Source organism: Anomaloglossus baeobatrachus, chromosome 1, assembly GCF_048569485.1.
Source record: "Anomaloglossus baeobatrachus isolate aAnoBae1 chromosome 1, aAnoBae1.hap1, whole genome shotgun sequence".
NCBI lineage: Eukaryota > Metazoa > Chordata > Amphibia > Anura > Aromobatidae > Anomaloglossus > Anomaloglossus baeobatrachus.
In genome coordinates, this window is record NC_134353.1 from 606,701,241 (window position 1) to 606,718,094 (window position 16,854).

At 42.2% G+C, this 16,854-nt stretch overlaps 1 protein-coding gene across 2 annotated transcripts; it reads right to left on the minus strand.

Moving 5' to 3' along the window:
- Nucleotides 1-5,884: 5,884 nt before the first annotated feature.
- HNRNPK (heterogeneous nuclear ribonucleoprotein K) lies at nucleotides 5,885-16,848 on the minus strand. 2 transcript variants are annotated; one of them, XM_075318418.1, is made up of 15 exons: nucleotides 16,741-16,848; nucleotides 12,512-12,596; nucleotides 12,315-12,412; nucleotides 12,139-12,195; nucleotides 11,241-11,284; nucleotides 10,367-10,439; nucleotides 10,179-10,292; nucleotides 9,954-10,082; nucleotides 9,550-9,857; nucleotides 9,401-9,437; nucleotides 9,086-9,101; nucleotides 8,902-8,966; nucleotides 8,602-8,771; nucleotides 7,871-7,949; nucleotides 5,885-6,502 (listed from the first exon to the last, which is right to left on the minus strand). In XM_075318418.1, exons 2-14 carry the CDS (start codon nucleotides 12,564-12,566, stop codon nucleotides 7,910-7,912), a joined length of 1,206 nt encoding a protein of 401 aa, XP_075174533.1. In that variant the 5' UTR covers nucleotides 12,567-12,596; nucleotides 16,741-16,848; the 3' UTR covers nucleotides 5,885-6,502; nucleotides 7,871-7,909. The 2 variants fall into 2 exon arrangements, with proteins under 2 accessions (XP_075174533.1, XP_075174525.1); XM_075318410.1 differs by having other exon boundaries at nucleotides 9,401-9,458.
- Nucleotides 16,849-16,854: the final 6 nt, after the last annotated feature.

The window sequence follows — 16,854 nt, forward strand, 5'->3', positions numbered from 1 at the left end:
TGGGGTTATTGTCCTTGTGTTCAATATTAAGCCCTGTATCCACTGTTTATCCTGACCTACCACATATGTTTTTATGTATGTTTTAAGTATTTTTGACTAATAATCTAAATAAAATATATTTTTAAGACAATCTCTTTTCTTTTTGGGTATTTTTGCAATGAGTTTAGTTGCTTCCTATAATCTTCTGGCAGTTTCATACTGCATGTGACACATCTTTTAATATTCTTCTTAGTAGCAATTTTTTTAGGAGTTTCCTTGTCCTAGAATAACTGGTAAAACATAACTCTGGGGAAACAGGAAGTGACCCCCTATTCCTTAAATTCCACTCACTTGACTCAGGGACACCTCTGTAGGTAGGTGAGAACAGACATGTTTTAGGATGGTTGTCCCTCGTCAGTGCAAGGCTTGAGCTCTGATGTGACTGTATGAGAGGCTAATAAGACATGGTGTAAGAGGAAAGCTATTCTCCTTAAGAGACTGACACACCATTACAGCATGTCAGTGATGAGGAGACTTTAAGCCGCATCCTCTGGGAAATAAAATAAAAAAAAAAAGTTGCGCCTTCAGTGAGGAAGCAGACAAATTCTAATGTCCCCTCAGTAGCAATGCTAAAAGTAAAAAATGACCGTTTAACGAGCCTTGTCATATAGCTTAGGATATATGCAGGATCAAATCACAATTTGCAGACACAGTGTCTTGGGATGGTTGTCCCTTGTCAGTGCAAAGTATGAGATCTGATATCTGTTGTGGCTGTATTAGATTTTAAGACAGGGACTAAAGGGAAAGTTATTCTTGCGGAGACTGACACACCAATCCGGTACGCTAGTGGTAAGACTTTAAGCTGCAATGCTCTTCTGGGAAATATGCAAATTGCCTCTTCAGTAGTGAGGAAGTAGACAAACTCTAGTGCCACCTATTGGAGGTAGCACTTTACAGTAGGCATCAATGAACCACCGTCATGATTTACTGTAGCTGGACTGCTCTCTTCCTCCTATTCTCCCTTTTTCCTCCAGACATACTGCTGATATATCGTCCATAAAAATTAAAGTTTTATCATACATCTGTGTATTATTTATATGGTTTTGTGCATAGTGGAGACTTCTCATGTGCTTTGGGCAAGTAGACATTTAGCATGCTCCTTACTAAGCAACCTCAAACCTTAAGGTCCAGTCACACTAAACAACTTACCAGCGATCCCAACAACGATACCTGATAGGGATCGCTGGTAAGTTGCTAGGAGGTCGCTGGTGAGATGTCACACTAAGCGACGCTCTAGCGATCCCACCAGCAACCTGACCTGGCAGGGATCGCTGGAGCGTCGCTAAACGTGGAAGCATGTTGCGCTTGGTAACTAAGGTAAATATCGGGTAACCAACCCGATATTTACCTTGGTTACCAGAGCACACCGCTTAGCGCTGGCTCCCTGCACACCTAGCCACAGTACACATCGGGTTAATTAATTAATTGTACTCTGCTACGTATGCAGGCAGACGGCTTCTGCAGACACTGGTAACAAGGGTAAACATCGGGTAACCAAGAAGCACTTCCCTTGGTTACCCGATATTTACTTTCGTTACCAGCGTCCACCGCTCTCACACTGCCAGTGCCGGCTCCCTGCACTCCTAGCCACAGTACACATTGGGTTAATTACCCGATGTGTACTCCAGCTACGTGTGCAGAGAGCAGGGAGACGGCACTGACAGCTGAGAGCGGCGGACGCTGGTAACGAAGGTAAATATCAGGTAACCAAGGAAAGGGCTTCTTGGTTACCTGATATTTACATTGGTTACCAGCGTCCGCAGAAGCCGGCTCCCTGCACATTTAGTTGTTGCTCTGTCGCTGTCACACACAGCGATGTGTGTTTCACAGCAGGAGAGCAACAAATAAAAAATGGTCCAGGACATTCAGCAACAACCAACGACCTCACAGCAGGAGCCAGGTTGTTGCTAGATGTCACACACAGCAACATCGCTAGCAAGTTGTGCCTCAACACCGATGTTGCTTAGTGTGACGGTACCTTTAGTGGCTGCTGACTCCAAATCTTGCTGTAGGTCTTTCCAATCACTTAAGGATTTTTGACTACCTGCCTCCTGAGGCATTTACTGGAAGTCACTGATAGTTTATTTTTATTAACACACCAAACTAGTGTAGCCATAGGAAAATTGGTGGCACTCTTGACATTTGGTATTGTGCAAATATATGATGTAATTCCTTACCACAGCTCTCTGATACACTGCAGTGAAATGGAAAACTTCTTTGACAGGCATGACAGTAAGTCCACTACTTTTACATTGACTGCCTATCCTTACGAAAATTAATCAATATCTGATCGGCCGGGGTCTAACACGTCTCAGCCCCACCAAACAGCTGTTCACGGTGCTAGCGGAGGAAATGCTCAGTTCCGCGGCTGCAGCCGGGTACTACACATCCGCCTACTATTGATTTGAAAGGGAGGCAGATGTGCAGTACCCAGCTACAGCCACTATCTGAAGACAGAAGTTCCGGAACTAAGCATTTCCAGCCACCTACTACCACCGCCAACAGCTAATTGGCAATAGGTGCAGTCCCTGGCCTATCAGACATTGTTGACCTATACCAGGATAGGCCACCAATGTTAAAGTAGGAGACCTCTAAATTATTCCACATATCAAAATGGTGGCAACCGTAAACGCTTCATACAATACGAATCTTGATAAAAGTCTGGAGTGATGTGGAATATTGTGCACGATGATAGCTGACAGAACAGTGTAGCCAGTTTTCCTTTTAACGTGAAAGCATAGTTTGCAAGTTTAAACTGTATTTTTAGGAACATTTAATACATTTTCTATTTTTTTTTAAATTACTTCACATTTGTGCAAGGTAATGATCTAGACCAGTGTTTCTCAACTTCAGAGATCAAGCCCACCAGCACCAGGCCTTCATTTGACAATATTCAATAGAGAACCTATAGCAATTTCTGATGCCTTGCGAATTCCATCACCTGTGCAATGGTGAGGAAATCCTGGAAAAGTCTGTTGGAGAGGCCTTGAAGACTGGAGTTGAGAAACCCTGATCTAAACCAAACCATTCTTGGACTAAGCCACAGTCAGTTAAATACTTGGACTGTGTAGAGGTTATCTCAAGCATACCTGATGGAAATTTAACTCATGGCCACTGAATAATTCTGAGCTAGCAATCAACATTAAAAGTTGCATTTTGTAGTGAATTTGGAGAAACCACTTATTAAAATAGTCGTGTTGCACTTTTTAAATAGCACTACTTATCCCATTTATGTTCTCGTGACTGATGCACACCAAGGCGTTACATATCGATGTATGAGTTAGATTTCCTGTGGATGGGTGACCAGTGTTGTTGTAGGAGCAAACAATATTTCTAAGATCCATTAATTCACTACAGCATGTTCCTAATGGTTATTACGATTGTGGTTTGCATTATTAGGCAATATCTCAACAATGCAGTGCTACAGCAGTGAAATAAATGTTACACAAAAACATGGAATAGATTTTTCCCACCCAAAGTATGCAAAATCACTACACCGTTTTCTCCACTGTAGTTCTTGATTATTTTTTTTTTTACATTATACACTGTATGGTAAAAACAAACCGTAATACAGCCAAATTTATTTTTTTGCCTAAGATCTTTCCTCAATCTGCAAGGTATCTAGCTAATAAAAAAAAAAGTACCATAATGGGCTAATGGTTTTACATTCACTACAGGGATAGAGTACCTAGACTCAGTTAATCATATTACCAAAGATTTTAATGTGTATGGTTTCCATAAGTATTTAAAAATTAATCTTGCAAGCATGTCTTTGGTGACAGCCATAAGACTAGTGGAGAACTTTTGAAATATGCTTAAGGCTGCGGACACATTAGCGTATGGCAGCTGATACAAGAGCTTCGGATGCGATATGCTAATGACCCCCGGCTTAGGCTATGCTGCGAGTATGAGCCGAATGTCATGCAACTGATTGGATCTTGCAATCAGGTCACAGCTGCGAAGCTGAGGGCGGGCCCTGCGGAGGAGAGGGAGGGGTTAATCTCCCCATCTTCTCCATTGTGAGCCTGTGTGTATATCACACTGCACTATGATAAGAGTACAGTCCGATGTTTCTCGCGCACCTATTCACTTGAATGCTGCGATTTTTTCCTCAGTCCGTTTAGGGTGGAGAAAAAGAAGAAAATTCGCTGAGTTGCAGCATTGTCTAACATTGGGCCGAGTGCATTGGAGATTTTCTCGCATTGCACTTGTCTGAGCGTGTATATAACAAGTTACTGGATATAGTCATGTAAATAAATTTGCAAGCAGTCCAGCAGCCAGATTATTAATTTATGGCCATTTGACACAAGCCATGAAATCCACCTTGTACCTGACAGCATCCCTTGCTCCTTTTGATTAGTCAGGCAAGCTAATCAATATAAAGATCCAAGGATGTGGGAGGTAGTTATTAGGATTGCAGGGACGACCGCGAGACCAGGTCTTCATTAGATTTGCACCTTCTCTACTTCTTACAAAACTATGCACAAAATATTTTAAAAGAACCTGTCACCATGAAAATGCAGTCCACTTTGCATGCACCATTTTTTTGTGAAACAATTCAATATTAAGTATACTTTCATCATCCAGGGCACAGTTCTATCAATAACTGACAGCTGCTCTATGCACACTTTCACAGCTCCTTTTGTATGTCATTGATAGCACTACAGACTGGGCCCAGAAAGAGCAGAGGGCTTAAAGGGAACCCGTCAACAGGTTTTTGCCACCTAAACTGAGAACAGCATAACGTAGGGCCAGACATCTCAAATACAGCGCTGCTTAGTGTAGTTTTGATAAAAATCACTGCTTAAGCGGCAATAGATCATTAGAGCAGGGTTCCCCAACTCCAGTCCTCAAGGCCCACCAACAGTGCGTGTTTTCAGGATTTCCTCAGCATTGCACAGATGTTGGAATCATCACCAGTGCAAGTGATTAAACTGTCACCTGTGCAATACAGGAAATCCTGAAAATGTGCAGTGTTGGTGGGCCTTGAGGACTGGAGTTGGGAAACTCTGCATTAGAAGACTATTGATGCCAGGTAGTCCAGCATATTCATGAGCTCTGTATAACCGATATGCAGCAAAGAAAACATGATTTTATCAAAATGACAGCAAACAGCTCAGTAGGTGTCACGTTGATGGAATCATAGTCTGTCTCTACGTTATGCTGCTCTCAGATGAGGTAGCAAAAACCTGGCAACAGATTCCCTTTAAATTAAAAATTGGGTTATAATGAATTTCCACCTGCTCGATAACAATAATACTTGCAGACTGGACGGCATTCATGATGATAGGTTGATATAAAGGCAAATTCTTAACTGATGAATAAAACTACAAGGGAGGGGGAAATTCTGCAAACAACAAAATTATCTACTGTGCTACACAACAATAAACAAAAATATGTAAGTAATTGGTTTGGCTATAGTCACAAGTTTCTGCGCGCAAATCCTGCTCTCTTGGCAGTGAAGTGGCTTACAACTGCAATTTTTTGCTGTGGATTATATGTAATTTGTCTACACTACATGTTTAACACAGTATACTTCAAACGCTGTTTTAAGTTAACCATTTACTAAGTTGTTTATTTTTTCCAGTTGCCATGAAAGAGATTGGTACAGATGCAAAAGGTTTTATTTGCATACCAAATAAATGGGAAGCTAGCACGTTAGAAGTGACTAAATAAGCACCCAAGGTTTAGCTTCACCTAAATAAAGCCTATATCTATATTGGCTAGCACAACATCTCCGAACTTTGACAGAACGCAAAAGACAATGGCCATTTCAAATGTGATGTTTGTTAAGTTAAATAAAAGGTTTCACTACTCCATTGGCTACATCTAAAGAAAAAAAAAAGAAATTCTTTAAACTTTAATTATATTGATAAAAACTGAGAGCACAGCTGGTCATCTCAATACACTAACACAAGTGACTAACTTCTGTTACAACATACCAATGTAAAAGTGATAAAAACAGCAATGTGTACAATCGTCACATTGTTACAGTGAACACAATCCCCCATTTCTAAACAGACAATGCAGTTAAAACAGGCTGAAAATTAGGACATTTAGAATGTAAAGGAAAAAAAATAAAAATTGGAAAAACCCAAACTTAGCAGTTGCTCAAATATAAACAATCTGAATAGGACTTGCACAAACATGCTTAAGCAGAACTTTATTCTCCATGTAATAACTGAATTAAGAAGAGAAGGAAAAAAAAAAATCTTTAACATAAAGCAGATATAATCATTCAGCTTTACTAATTCTGTACAATTCTCTTGGAGGTGGGGTATTCTCCGCTGTTTGTGCTGCTGGTCACTAGTAACCAATGCGTCCGGTGATCCAGATCTTGGTTTGTAATCCAAAAGCAACGGAAGAACGAGGGAAGAAAGCATTCCAGGGTTTTTTTTTTTTGTTTACTTTTTTTTTTTCATTGGAGCTGTCCTAAACAAAATATTTTGGATTCCACTTATGCCTGAAAAAGAAATTCATATTTTGTTCCTCATATATAAAACAGTAAAAGCAAAGCTTCTGGCTAAACCCAAGCAGGACATCAAAAACAAACTCTACTGTGAAGTTACTGAATAGTATTACCCATAATCAGACAAACCCCTCAAAGTGTAACATTATCACACTGCTGTTCCCATGCAGATTGCCAGATTAACCACTACTACTAGCTCTGAAGTATAAGCCGACCTACACTAAAACTAGCTGCCTTATTCTAAGCCCTCAGAGAGAGTCTGTGCACACTTATACTTCCACTAGCACGTATCATGCAGATGAAAGCTGTACCGGGGCAGTGGCAAAAAAAAGCGCTACTTGCACTTGTGAAAAAATAAACACGCTCCAGAATTTTTTTTTTCAAATCCAAATGGGGAAACCTGTCTTTTTTTATAGTATTGTAAACATTCAATAGACATAATAGTCATGTAAAAGTGTGAAATGGGGAGGAAAGAGAAAATAAATCTAGTGTGAGCCATGAGATATATTAAAAATGAAGTGTACTTAAGATCCAGAACAAATGGGGGGGGGACATTAAAAATGAAATGAATAAGTATTTTACGACAACACAAATTTCCAATTAAATCCGGCCAAATACCCATTTAGATTTGAAAACGCTTGATAAAATACAACATAAAAAGTCGATTCCTTAAAACAAAACTTTTTTTTTTATTGGGAGAATAGAAATTATTGTAAAACAAGATCAAGTGCAAAGGAGAACTAAGTTTCATCACTGCTCACTGTACACTTTCCTCTTCATCATTAATGTGGTCACAGAATCCTGGAAAAGAGAAACCAAAAGATGGCGTTTGTGCTTTATCCAACTTAAGACACTAAACATAAAAAAAAAAAAAGTGGGGAAAGTCACAAATATAAAGTTTATAAATAGTGAATAATAAACCCCATAACTCACTACATTAATAACATTTAATGTACAAACAGCAACTTCCACTGCTCATGGTAGATAGTGATAGGCATTCGCCCTTCCTTAACATATGTATATTGTGTACACCAACCACTAGGTTTGATAAATGAGAAAAATTGCTCTTAAAAGCACACCCTCGCTCATGCTGCATCTGATCACAAACTGCACTACTATATAGCACATCTTTCATGGTAAAGGACTAGATTAAATATCAACCACCGGTTTCTCTCTACACCTTACAATGTATTACACCTATGAAGCAGAGGAAGGTTTTTATTATTCTTAATTTTTTTTTTTTTTTTGTAATCAGAAGCGAAGATAAAGAAAAAAAAAAGATGCAGGATTCCTTCATTCTTCACTAGTCTTAGAAAAACTTGCCAGAATACTGCTTCACACTATAAAAGAAGAGAACCTTACATTAGAACCCTTGAGCATGTGCCTCTCAATGTTTAGAAGTCAAAACCCATAAGCATAATCTTCAGAATACTGCTTCACACTATAAAAAAAAGAAAATCTCGCATTAGAACCTGTAAGCGCATAAACCTTACAAAAATAAAAGACGTCATCAACCCAAAAAAAAAGGCTAGCACACAAGTTAAGGCATGATTAATACGCGGGTTAGTGATAATTATGAAACAGAAAACATGCTACAGCGTTAAGCTAATTAAAAGTAAAAATTAAAGTAGTGGTTAGTAAATAGAAAAAAGGTGTGAAACGCTGCATTATAGGATCCAATCAAAACGACTGTAACTTGTCCTGTAGAGGCATGGTCTGTGCCATATGGCAGACCGTGATTTGTTGTCAATGCTGTTATCTAAAAACAACAAAATCACTAGTCTTCCACACAGAACTAAACCAACATCCACTGATTTCTTCTAATATCTACAGGCACATTTATATTAATGCTCTTTTTTACAAATCGTTTGCAGTCGTTTCACGACAGAGTTGAGCTGTTAATCTCGTGAAGCAGAATTAGTTTTAAAGCACCTTGATTTTTAGTAATATATAAAGAAAAAAAAAAAAAAAGGAAGATATAAAATAAAAGTCAGAATATCTGAAAAGGGAAAAAAAGGAGTTAAAGTAGCTTACAGACAACTTTGGAAGAGTTTAGTGTGAGACCCATGCATGATAAAGTGCCAACAACTTGCCTGTTCTGAAGCAAATATTGTGCATTCTGTATCTGGTCTTGGGTGCCAATAATCGTGATGATTCGATCATCTGACCCTTCCAAAGGTTCATCAATTTTGATGGATGCACCAGATTCATGGCGTATTTGTTTAATCCTTTGACCTCCTTTTCCAATGATCGAGCCTGCCAACTGGAAAAAAAAAGGAAAAAAAAAAAAAAAAGAAAAAATGAATTTTAAACACTTCTAAAGGTAAAAGAGACATGACAATTAAGAATGCTAACCGTAGAAATACTATCAATGTTAAATGGTGTGTACTTACATCTTTTGGAATAGTGACTTGAGTAGTTATGACAGGACCTCCTATATCTCCATAGGATCCCCGACCTAGAAACAAAAAAAAAAAAAAATTTGCTACTGGTGACACCCCCACAAGTGTAATAGGAGTATTATACGTAAGGGGTGTGGCTGGGGAAAATACAAGAAAAAAAAACAAAAAAACTTACCGTATCCAGAGCCACCCTAGGGAAGAAGAACAGAAACAATGTTAATTACAAAAGCAGACCAGTTGTAAATCACTGAAACATCAGACTATATTAATCCTGCAGAACATTGCCTATTTTATGTTTGTCAATATGAAGTAAATAGAAAAACCTTCTTAAAAATAGTTTTTAAGTTATATAACTACAAAATTTAGAAAGGGAAAAAAAAAAAACAAAAACGTTTTTCTAAGAAAGGCTAAATTAAAATAAATTGGAAATACCCGCAAAAATGTGCAATCATCGTGAGACCGTCACAAAAATATACCAACAGACACTCACCATCCCATCATAATGATCAGGTCTCCCTCGACGATCACTAGAATTAAAATCAAAAGTTCTATGTATAAACAAAACAAATGTCAGTAGTCAGCCACGGAAGTCACAAGACAAAAATGCAGTACAGAATTATTGTCACCAATAATTCTTACCCTCCTCTTGGTGGTGGGGGTGGTGGAAGTGGAAGATTGCGAGCTCTACTGCCACCTCTGCCTCCACGACCCGGAGGAGGTGGGAGAGGCCCTCTCCTTGGGCTCATATCATCATAATCTCTTCTTGACTGAGGCATTGGACGACCACCGGGTCCTGGAGGCATCCGATCAAAACCACCCCTAGCATGCATGGGGAAACCCATAGGACGTCCTCGTCGCTCATCAAACAACATGGTGAAGCCACCATAATCATAAGTCTCATCATAGAAGTTGGGATCATAGGGTTGTGCTCTGCCTTTGATTGGAGACTGAAAAAGCATGGTATGTTAGACCAGAAAGAAAACAGACTAGTTGTTTTAAACACCCCCCCAATATAAAAAAAAATAAAAATAATATATGCTTACCTCAGATATGAGGTCAAGGATGACTTTGATGCACTCAACCACTCTGTCTGGTTTTCCTCCAATAAGCACAACACGATCTGTAGAATGGGGACAACACTCCTGGAATAGCTTAATTGTAGTCTGTGTGTTCTGGAAAAGTCATCACATGGAGCCAGTTTAGGAAACAAGACAAAAATACACAATATATACAAGAACACAAAATAAATAAAAAGAGCCACCACATACCTCTCGAAGTTCCTTGATCTTTGCGCCTTTGACACCAATAATGCCTCCTGCCAGCGACTGGTGGATAAGGAGCCTCAACTCACAGTCAAAGTCGTTTCCCTTGTAATGCTGGTACTGCGAAGAAGGGGCAATTTTACTAACAACCCTATTAAAAAGAGTTGGCGATAGAAGTAAAAGGCCAGACATACCTCTTCTAACGTGGGAATGATTTTCTTCAGGATTTCACCAATTGTTTCGATGTCTGCACTGATACTTAAAATACTGCATGACACAGACATGACACAGGAGAAAAACAGAGTATCAGTAAACCATTCACATTTCTGGTGAGATAACTGCTATTAAAGATGTACACATGCATATGTGCTTTTATTTCCTTCAGATTTTTAAATTTCCTTCAGTTGAATGTGACTGGGCAGTAAACGTTTAGATGCTGGTGAGGGAAAGGGATTCTGGAAGGATTTAGATAAAAGCTGGCATAAAAGAGGCACAGAACTGGAAACAAGTGAACGATCACATTCCCCGTCACCACTAATTCAGGACACCCTCACTATCTGAATGAAACTGGCAAACTACAGGGAGAGTTGGAAAATGCAATCGGTGAATACTGTATGAATGAAACACCTTCAGAAACTGGAAATATAAAATGAGCTTTGAAGAGAAGAAAAATTAAAATGACAATAAGCAAAAGAAACGTGAAGTGAAAGTGATTAAGAGTTAGCGCCTAATTAGGATAGGAATAGTAGACAATGAAACAAGCAATGCTGCAGGAATCAGGCGAGCCACAAAGACAGAAATCACTCAGAAAATAACTGTACAGTGTGGAAATATGCAACTCTTGAAGCGATGTTTGCTCCCTTGTATATGGAAATTAGTGGCTCCAAAGATTAACTTATGTAGAGATCAGTGAAGAAAGATGAAAGGAAATACAAAAAAAGAAAATAATCAATGGGAAAACAAGACAGAAAATAACACTATGTAGGGGAAACTAATCATATTAAAAGGCAGGTTATAACACATTTCTCTTTCTAATCAGGCAGTGAGGCATAAACTGTTGGGACATACCGCTCGGGGCCACTGCTGTCTGGGACTGAAACACTGGAATTGTACTGCATTGGTCATTGGCGTTCGTGGATGTTGGCATTGGGCATGGGCATTCAATCGGAAGATGTCAGGAATAATGCCCGTTGGGCAACGAGCACATTTTTGGGCATAGCCAACCAGGGTTTTCACATGGGCGTTCAGGGGTAGATGGGCCATCATGATGGGCAACGCAGGGGTAAGACGATCCAGTACATGGGCAACGGAGATATGTGGCCAAAAAAACAAGGAGAGGGAAAAGGGGGGGAAAAGCAATACATTTTAATTTAATACAAAACTAGACTCAATTATCAGTTAAAAAATAAATGGTATTAAGGCATATCGAAATTACACTTAGGAACTTCTAAATACTGACTGCACTTCAACACTAAGGTAGGTAAATCTGACATCAAACAACAGTAGCAGGCTGGCTCGTGGGTATAGACACATTTCCTCATAACATGAAGGATCTGAGCAGACTAAAAACAGCGCTCAGATCAAGGCCAAAAGGAACTACAGAAAAATATACAAGTGAAAGCAAGGCAAAAAAAATACACTAAAAAGATTGTGTAAGACACATGGTGCCAGGCCAGCTTACTGAAGACATCAGTCTTATTATACAAGTGTCTAATCACGAGTCAACCCACTTAGGCATTGTATGAACCATTAAAGGTTATGTTATTACTCTACAGAAATGCTCACATTAAGCTATACTAATCATACTGAAAGCTAAAATCTGAAATGCAAGTTCTATATCTAAGTGTCCAAAAACTAACAAGCTTCCATAGTATCCCTGCACAAGTCTAAAGTAAACTTTCTGGATGTTGTAGATACCCTAACATTCTTAAAAAGCTGGAGAGCGGATTCGTTTTGAAACACTCACGTCTGTCCGAAGTGCTTTTATATTTTTTCCCCCTTTTCCAATAACTGCGCCAGCATTCTGAAGAGACAGAAAATACTAGAAATTAGTGACTGACAGACACCAGCACCCAAGTCACGTTAAGGGAAGGTATAACTGCGGAAGAAATCATCTGGCCATCTGCTGGAAAGTAAACGTACTTTACTCTGGAGCAGAATGCGCAATTCAACCATCATATCGGTGTTTCTGGATCTCTTGAAAGCCTGTTCTTCCTCCATGTCTTCTGCTGGACGTTTTCCTACAAATGCAATCAGATTAGAATCAGGATGCAACAGACATCTTTATCTAGCACATTCAAAAATAGAAAGAGGCTACCCGATGCAGGGCAGCGTCTCACCGTTGGTCTCTGTGTTAGTGAATTCAACCTCTTCCTGCTCTGTCTCCATCTTCATTCAATAGACTAATAAGGTGGTGGCAGCTATCTGTGTAAAGACAATCGAAAGAGAAGATGATCATTGAGGTCTTCCTGGGGACACACATACTGTTGCTGATCAAGGCGAGAAAAGCCGATGGCAGAACCTAAGCAGGCCATCCAGGTTATAAGACATGAATGGTAGGGGAGGGACAAAGGGATGACTCCTCACTATTTCACCGACCTATGAGAGCCTTCCCTGAAGAAAATCAGTCATTTGCAAGTCTGACTGTTCCAGCCAATCAGTGCTACACACAGTGAGCCCAGAGAAAGCAGTGTATACATGATCTGCTAACATGTTGGGGAACCTAGAGGAAGCTGCCTATAGAAGAGCTGCCAATATGGGGGGAACCTAGATGAAGCTGCCTGTACAAGAGCTGCTAACAGAGGAACCTACCTATAGAAGAGCTGCCAATAGTGGGGGGAGGAACCTACCTATAGAAGAGCTGCCAATAGTGAGGGGGGGGGTACGGGACACCTAGAGGAAGCAGTCTATACAAGAGCTACTAATATGGCAGGGACCTAGAGGAAGAATCTACCCAAGAGCTGCTAACATGATGGGGAACCTAGAGAAGGCCGTCCATACAAGAACCGCTAACATGATGGGGAACCTAGAGGAAGCCGTCCATACAGGAGATGCTAACATGTTGGGGAACCTGAACCTAGGGGAAGCTGCCTATACAAGAGCTGCTAACATGATGGGGAACCTAGAGGAAGCTGCCTATACAAGAGCTGCTAACTTGGTGGGAACAAACTAGAATCAGTTTATACAAAAGCTGCTAACAAAGTGGCAACCTACCTATCCAAGCGCTGCTAACATGATGGGGAACCTAGAAAAAGCTGCCTATACAAGAGCAGCTAACATGGTTGGAACCTAAAAGAAACTGCCTATACAAGAGATGCCAACAACAGTGGGTAATTTGGAAGCTGATAATCTGTAGTTAAAGGGAACTCGTTCGGTCCCCAGTGCCTCCAGAACCACGACCAGTTCTCTGTGCATATTTATAATCCCTCCCCAACAGTCCCTGCCTATAGTAGCATACATAAAAAGATCGTTTGAAAAAGAATTTCTAAAGAAATTAGGGCTGTGACTAGTCACAGCGGCGTTAGTTCCCTGGCTAGTCGGCCCACTTAGCATCTTATAACGCCCCTGTGGGCATGATAACATGATTTACAATAGCCAGCATCATGGCAGCGCAATACAGCTTTGTATCTGTCAGTTTTGCGCTTCTTTGACGCCTTGCGTATGCATCCAGGCTTTAAACATGCTCACTGCCCATGTTCGGAAGTCATCTGCACTTCCGATCATGCGCACTACTCAAAAGTCGGGTCTGTGTGTCCCGGCTTCAGACAGGAGTTGTGCGCGTGACTGGTAGTATGTACGACTTCCAATCATGGGTAGTGAGCCTCTCTGAAGCCGGGACACATACACCTGGCGTCCAAGAAGCTCAAAGCTAACTAGTGAAAAGCTCTATGCATGCGCGACTTTGTTTTGCGCTGCCATGATGTTAGATGTTTTAAAGTATGCTATCACACCCATGTGGGCCGGCTAGCCATGGAACAAACGCCCCTGCGACTAGTCACTGCCCTAATTTCTTTAGAAATACTGTTTCTAAAGATCTGTTTATGTGTGCTAGCATATTTTGAGACTGTTAGGAATCAATATGCACACTGAACTGCTAGTGGTTCAGGGAGCACTAGGCACCTGACAGGTTCCCTCTAAAAAGATCAAGCAACTGTTTGCCCATACACCTTAGAAACGTCTCCAAGAAACTAAAAGATCAGATATGGCAGCATGGAGGCTCAGTGACTAGCACTGTACCCTCAGTGCTCCTTTCCCACTACATCTACAAGGAGTTTGTATGTTCTCAGTGCTTGTGTGGGCCTCCTCCAGGTTCTCTGGTTTCCTCCCACACTCCAAAGACATAATGACAAGGGAACATAGAAAAATAAATATGTTGAAATCCATCTAATATGCCAGCATATAGGGGTAGTCAGGGCAGCTTCATACACATTAGATGGCCAGCCAGTCTACTTTTGTATTGAGCCTTTAAAGTCAACATGCCAGCTGATACTGCCTATTGTTGGGGCAGCATGCATCAGACACCGTCTGTAGTATGAGCTGCAGCGTATCAGGGAAAACCGTGCCTAAAAAGCATTATTTTTATATAAACTTATTATGCTTCTAAAGGACGTTTTTCCCTGATACACCGCAGCCCATACTACAGACGTTGTCTATGCACGCTGCCCCAATGATAGGCAGTATCAGCTGTTGGGGCCTAATTCTTTCACTTTACGGTAACCTATACGTATACTGCGTTTTTGGTGCAGTTTGTTGCCCAAATCTGCATGTCCATCCTTCTCCCAGTAAAGTCAATGAGGATTCTGAAGTGCTGTGCGCATGTTGCTTCTTTACTTTTACTTGCAGTGCTAGGTGCAGAATAAAGAAGCATGTCAATTGTTGGTGCGTTTTGTAGCCCTTACAGCCAATTTCTCAAAAACCGCATGGCACAAAAACACGTTTTTCTTCCACAGGGTGCAGTTTTTGGTGAAGAAAATTTCTGCATCTAAAAACAGTGTGCACATATCCTTATAACTCGCTTACATTTCAGAATCGGTGGTAATTTAGGCTGCTTTCACACCTCCGGTTTTAGCAGTGCGGCTAAATCCGGCTCTAAAACCTATGCAACGGATGCGGCGAAAAAAACGCATCCTTTGCATAAGTTTTTACACGCGGCCCGTCTGGTTTTTGCCGGTTGCGGCACGCTACTGAGCATGTGCAGTGCAAAAAAAACCACATGCGGCGGCCGGATGCATTTTTTGCCACATCCAGCATCCATTGGAAAAAGCGCCGCATCGGCCGGATGCGGGTTTTTTTTTGCCGGACAAAAAAAAAAAACGTGCCAGGCAACGTTCCATCTGGCCGCCGCATGGGCTAAATATGCCGCATCCGGCAAAAACCGGACCGAACGCAAGGCCATGCGGCACAATCCGGCACTAATAAAAGTCTATGCGGAAAAACCGCAACCGGCGGCAAAAAAAACCCAAAACCGGATGTATGAAAGCAGCCTTACATGTCAGAATCTGTGGTCATTTACATGCTCCAGGAATAATGGCTATGGCCAAGGAGAGCGAGTTAAAGCGTTAGGACAAGCTTCCATGAATATAAGGACCCTCAGAAGGGGGCTCTAATAGGACTGCTGGAAATTGCCAAGAACAGTCTTTCTCCAGCTTAGACAATGGAGCAGAGGCTGAGCATGCGCACGTGTATCCCGTACGGTGTAGAGCCCGGCTCCCGGGGAACAGCAGGGCCCCAGCCATTGTCCACTATCCAATAGCCAGACAGGCGGCCATGCAGAGGATCCATGCTGGCAGAAGCACCTCCGGCTGGTGTAGGGGGGTCCTGAATCTCCCCATGGGGCTCTCTCAGGGGACAGAATGAGAGGTCACCACCTGTATCACATATAGGAGGTGTCGGGGATCTGGAGAAGCCAGTGCAGGGCCATCCTGAATACAGAGGCCATGTAAAGCACTCGGATCACATCAGGCATGGAAACAGCTGTGGACACCGAGAAAGGCGCCCGACCTCAGCGGGCTGCTAACAGCGAACAACAGCGCGCTGCCCTCACAATGGCCGGTACAAAGCCCGCCGCCGCCCCCTCCTTTGTCTCCAGGACACCGGCCACAGCAGCCCCGCCCCTCGGCCGCCAGCTTCCGCCACCAGCCATTTTGTGAGTGAGAAAAGACGAGTATACAGCATGGCGGCTGCGAGTCACACAAAGCCCGCCTAATACCGCCCGCCACTGCCCTCCAGCCCCGGCCCAGTACGGCACCGACTTATACACCGGCGGCACCGCCTCCGGCCCGCAGCCGGGTATATGAGGGCAGCGCGGGGGGATGGGCTGGGCGCGCCCGGTAACGGCTGCACCGCATTCTCCGCCGTCACTCAGGCCCAGGCCGCGGACACCGTGCTGCCCGGGAGTGTGTATAACGTGCCCAGTCACGGCTCGGTATCAGACGCGCTGTCGGTCGACACCACGCCCGCCGACAGTGACGCACCCACTAATACACCTCATACAGGCGCTTCCTACTCCGTGTCGGCCCGCCATACCGAGTCCTGCGTCCACACCCCGCCTATGCAGCACCAGCTTTACCTCGCTCCTCCGCCGCTCCCGAGCTCCCTCCACTAGCGCGGCCGAAGCACAAGAGGAAACCACACAGGATGCAACCTACAGAACTGCTCAGTGTGCGGCTCTGCTCTCTAACTG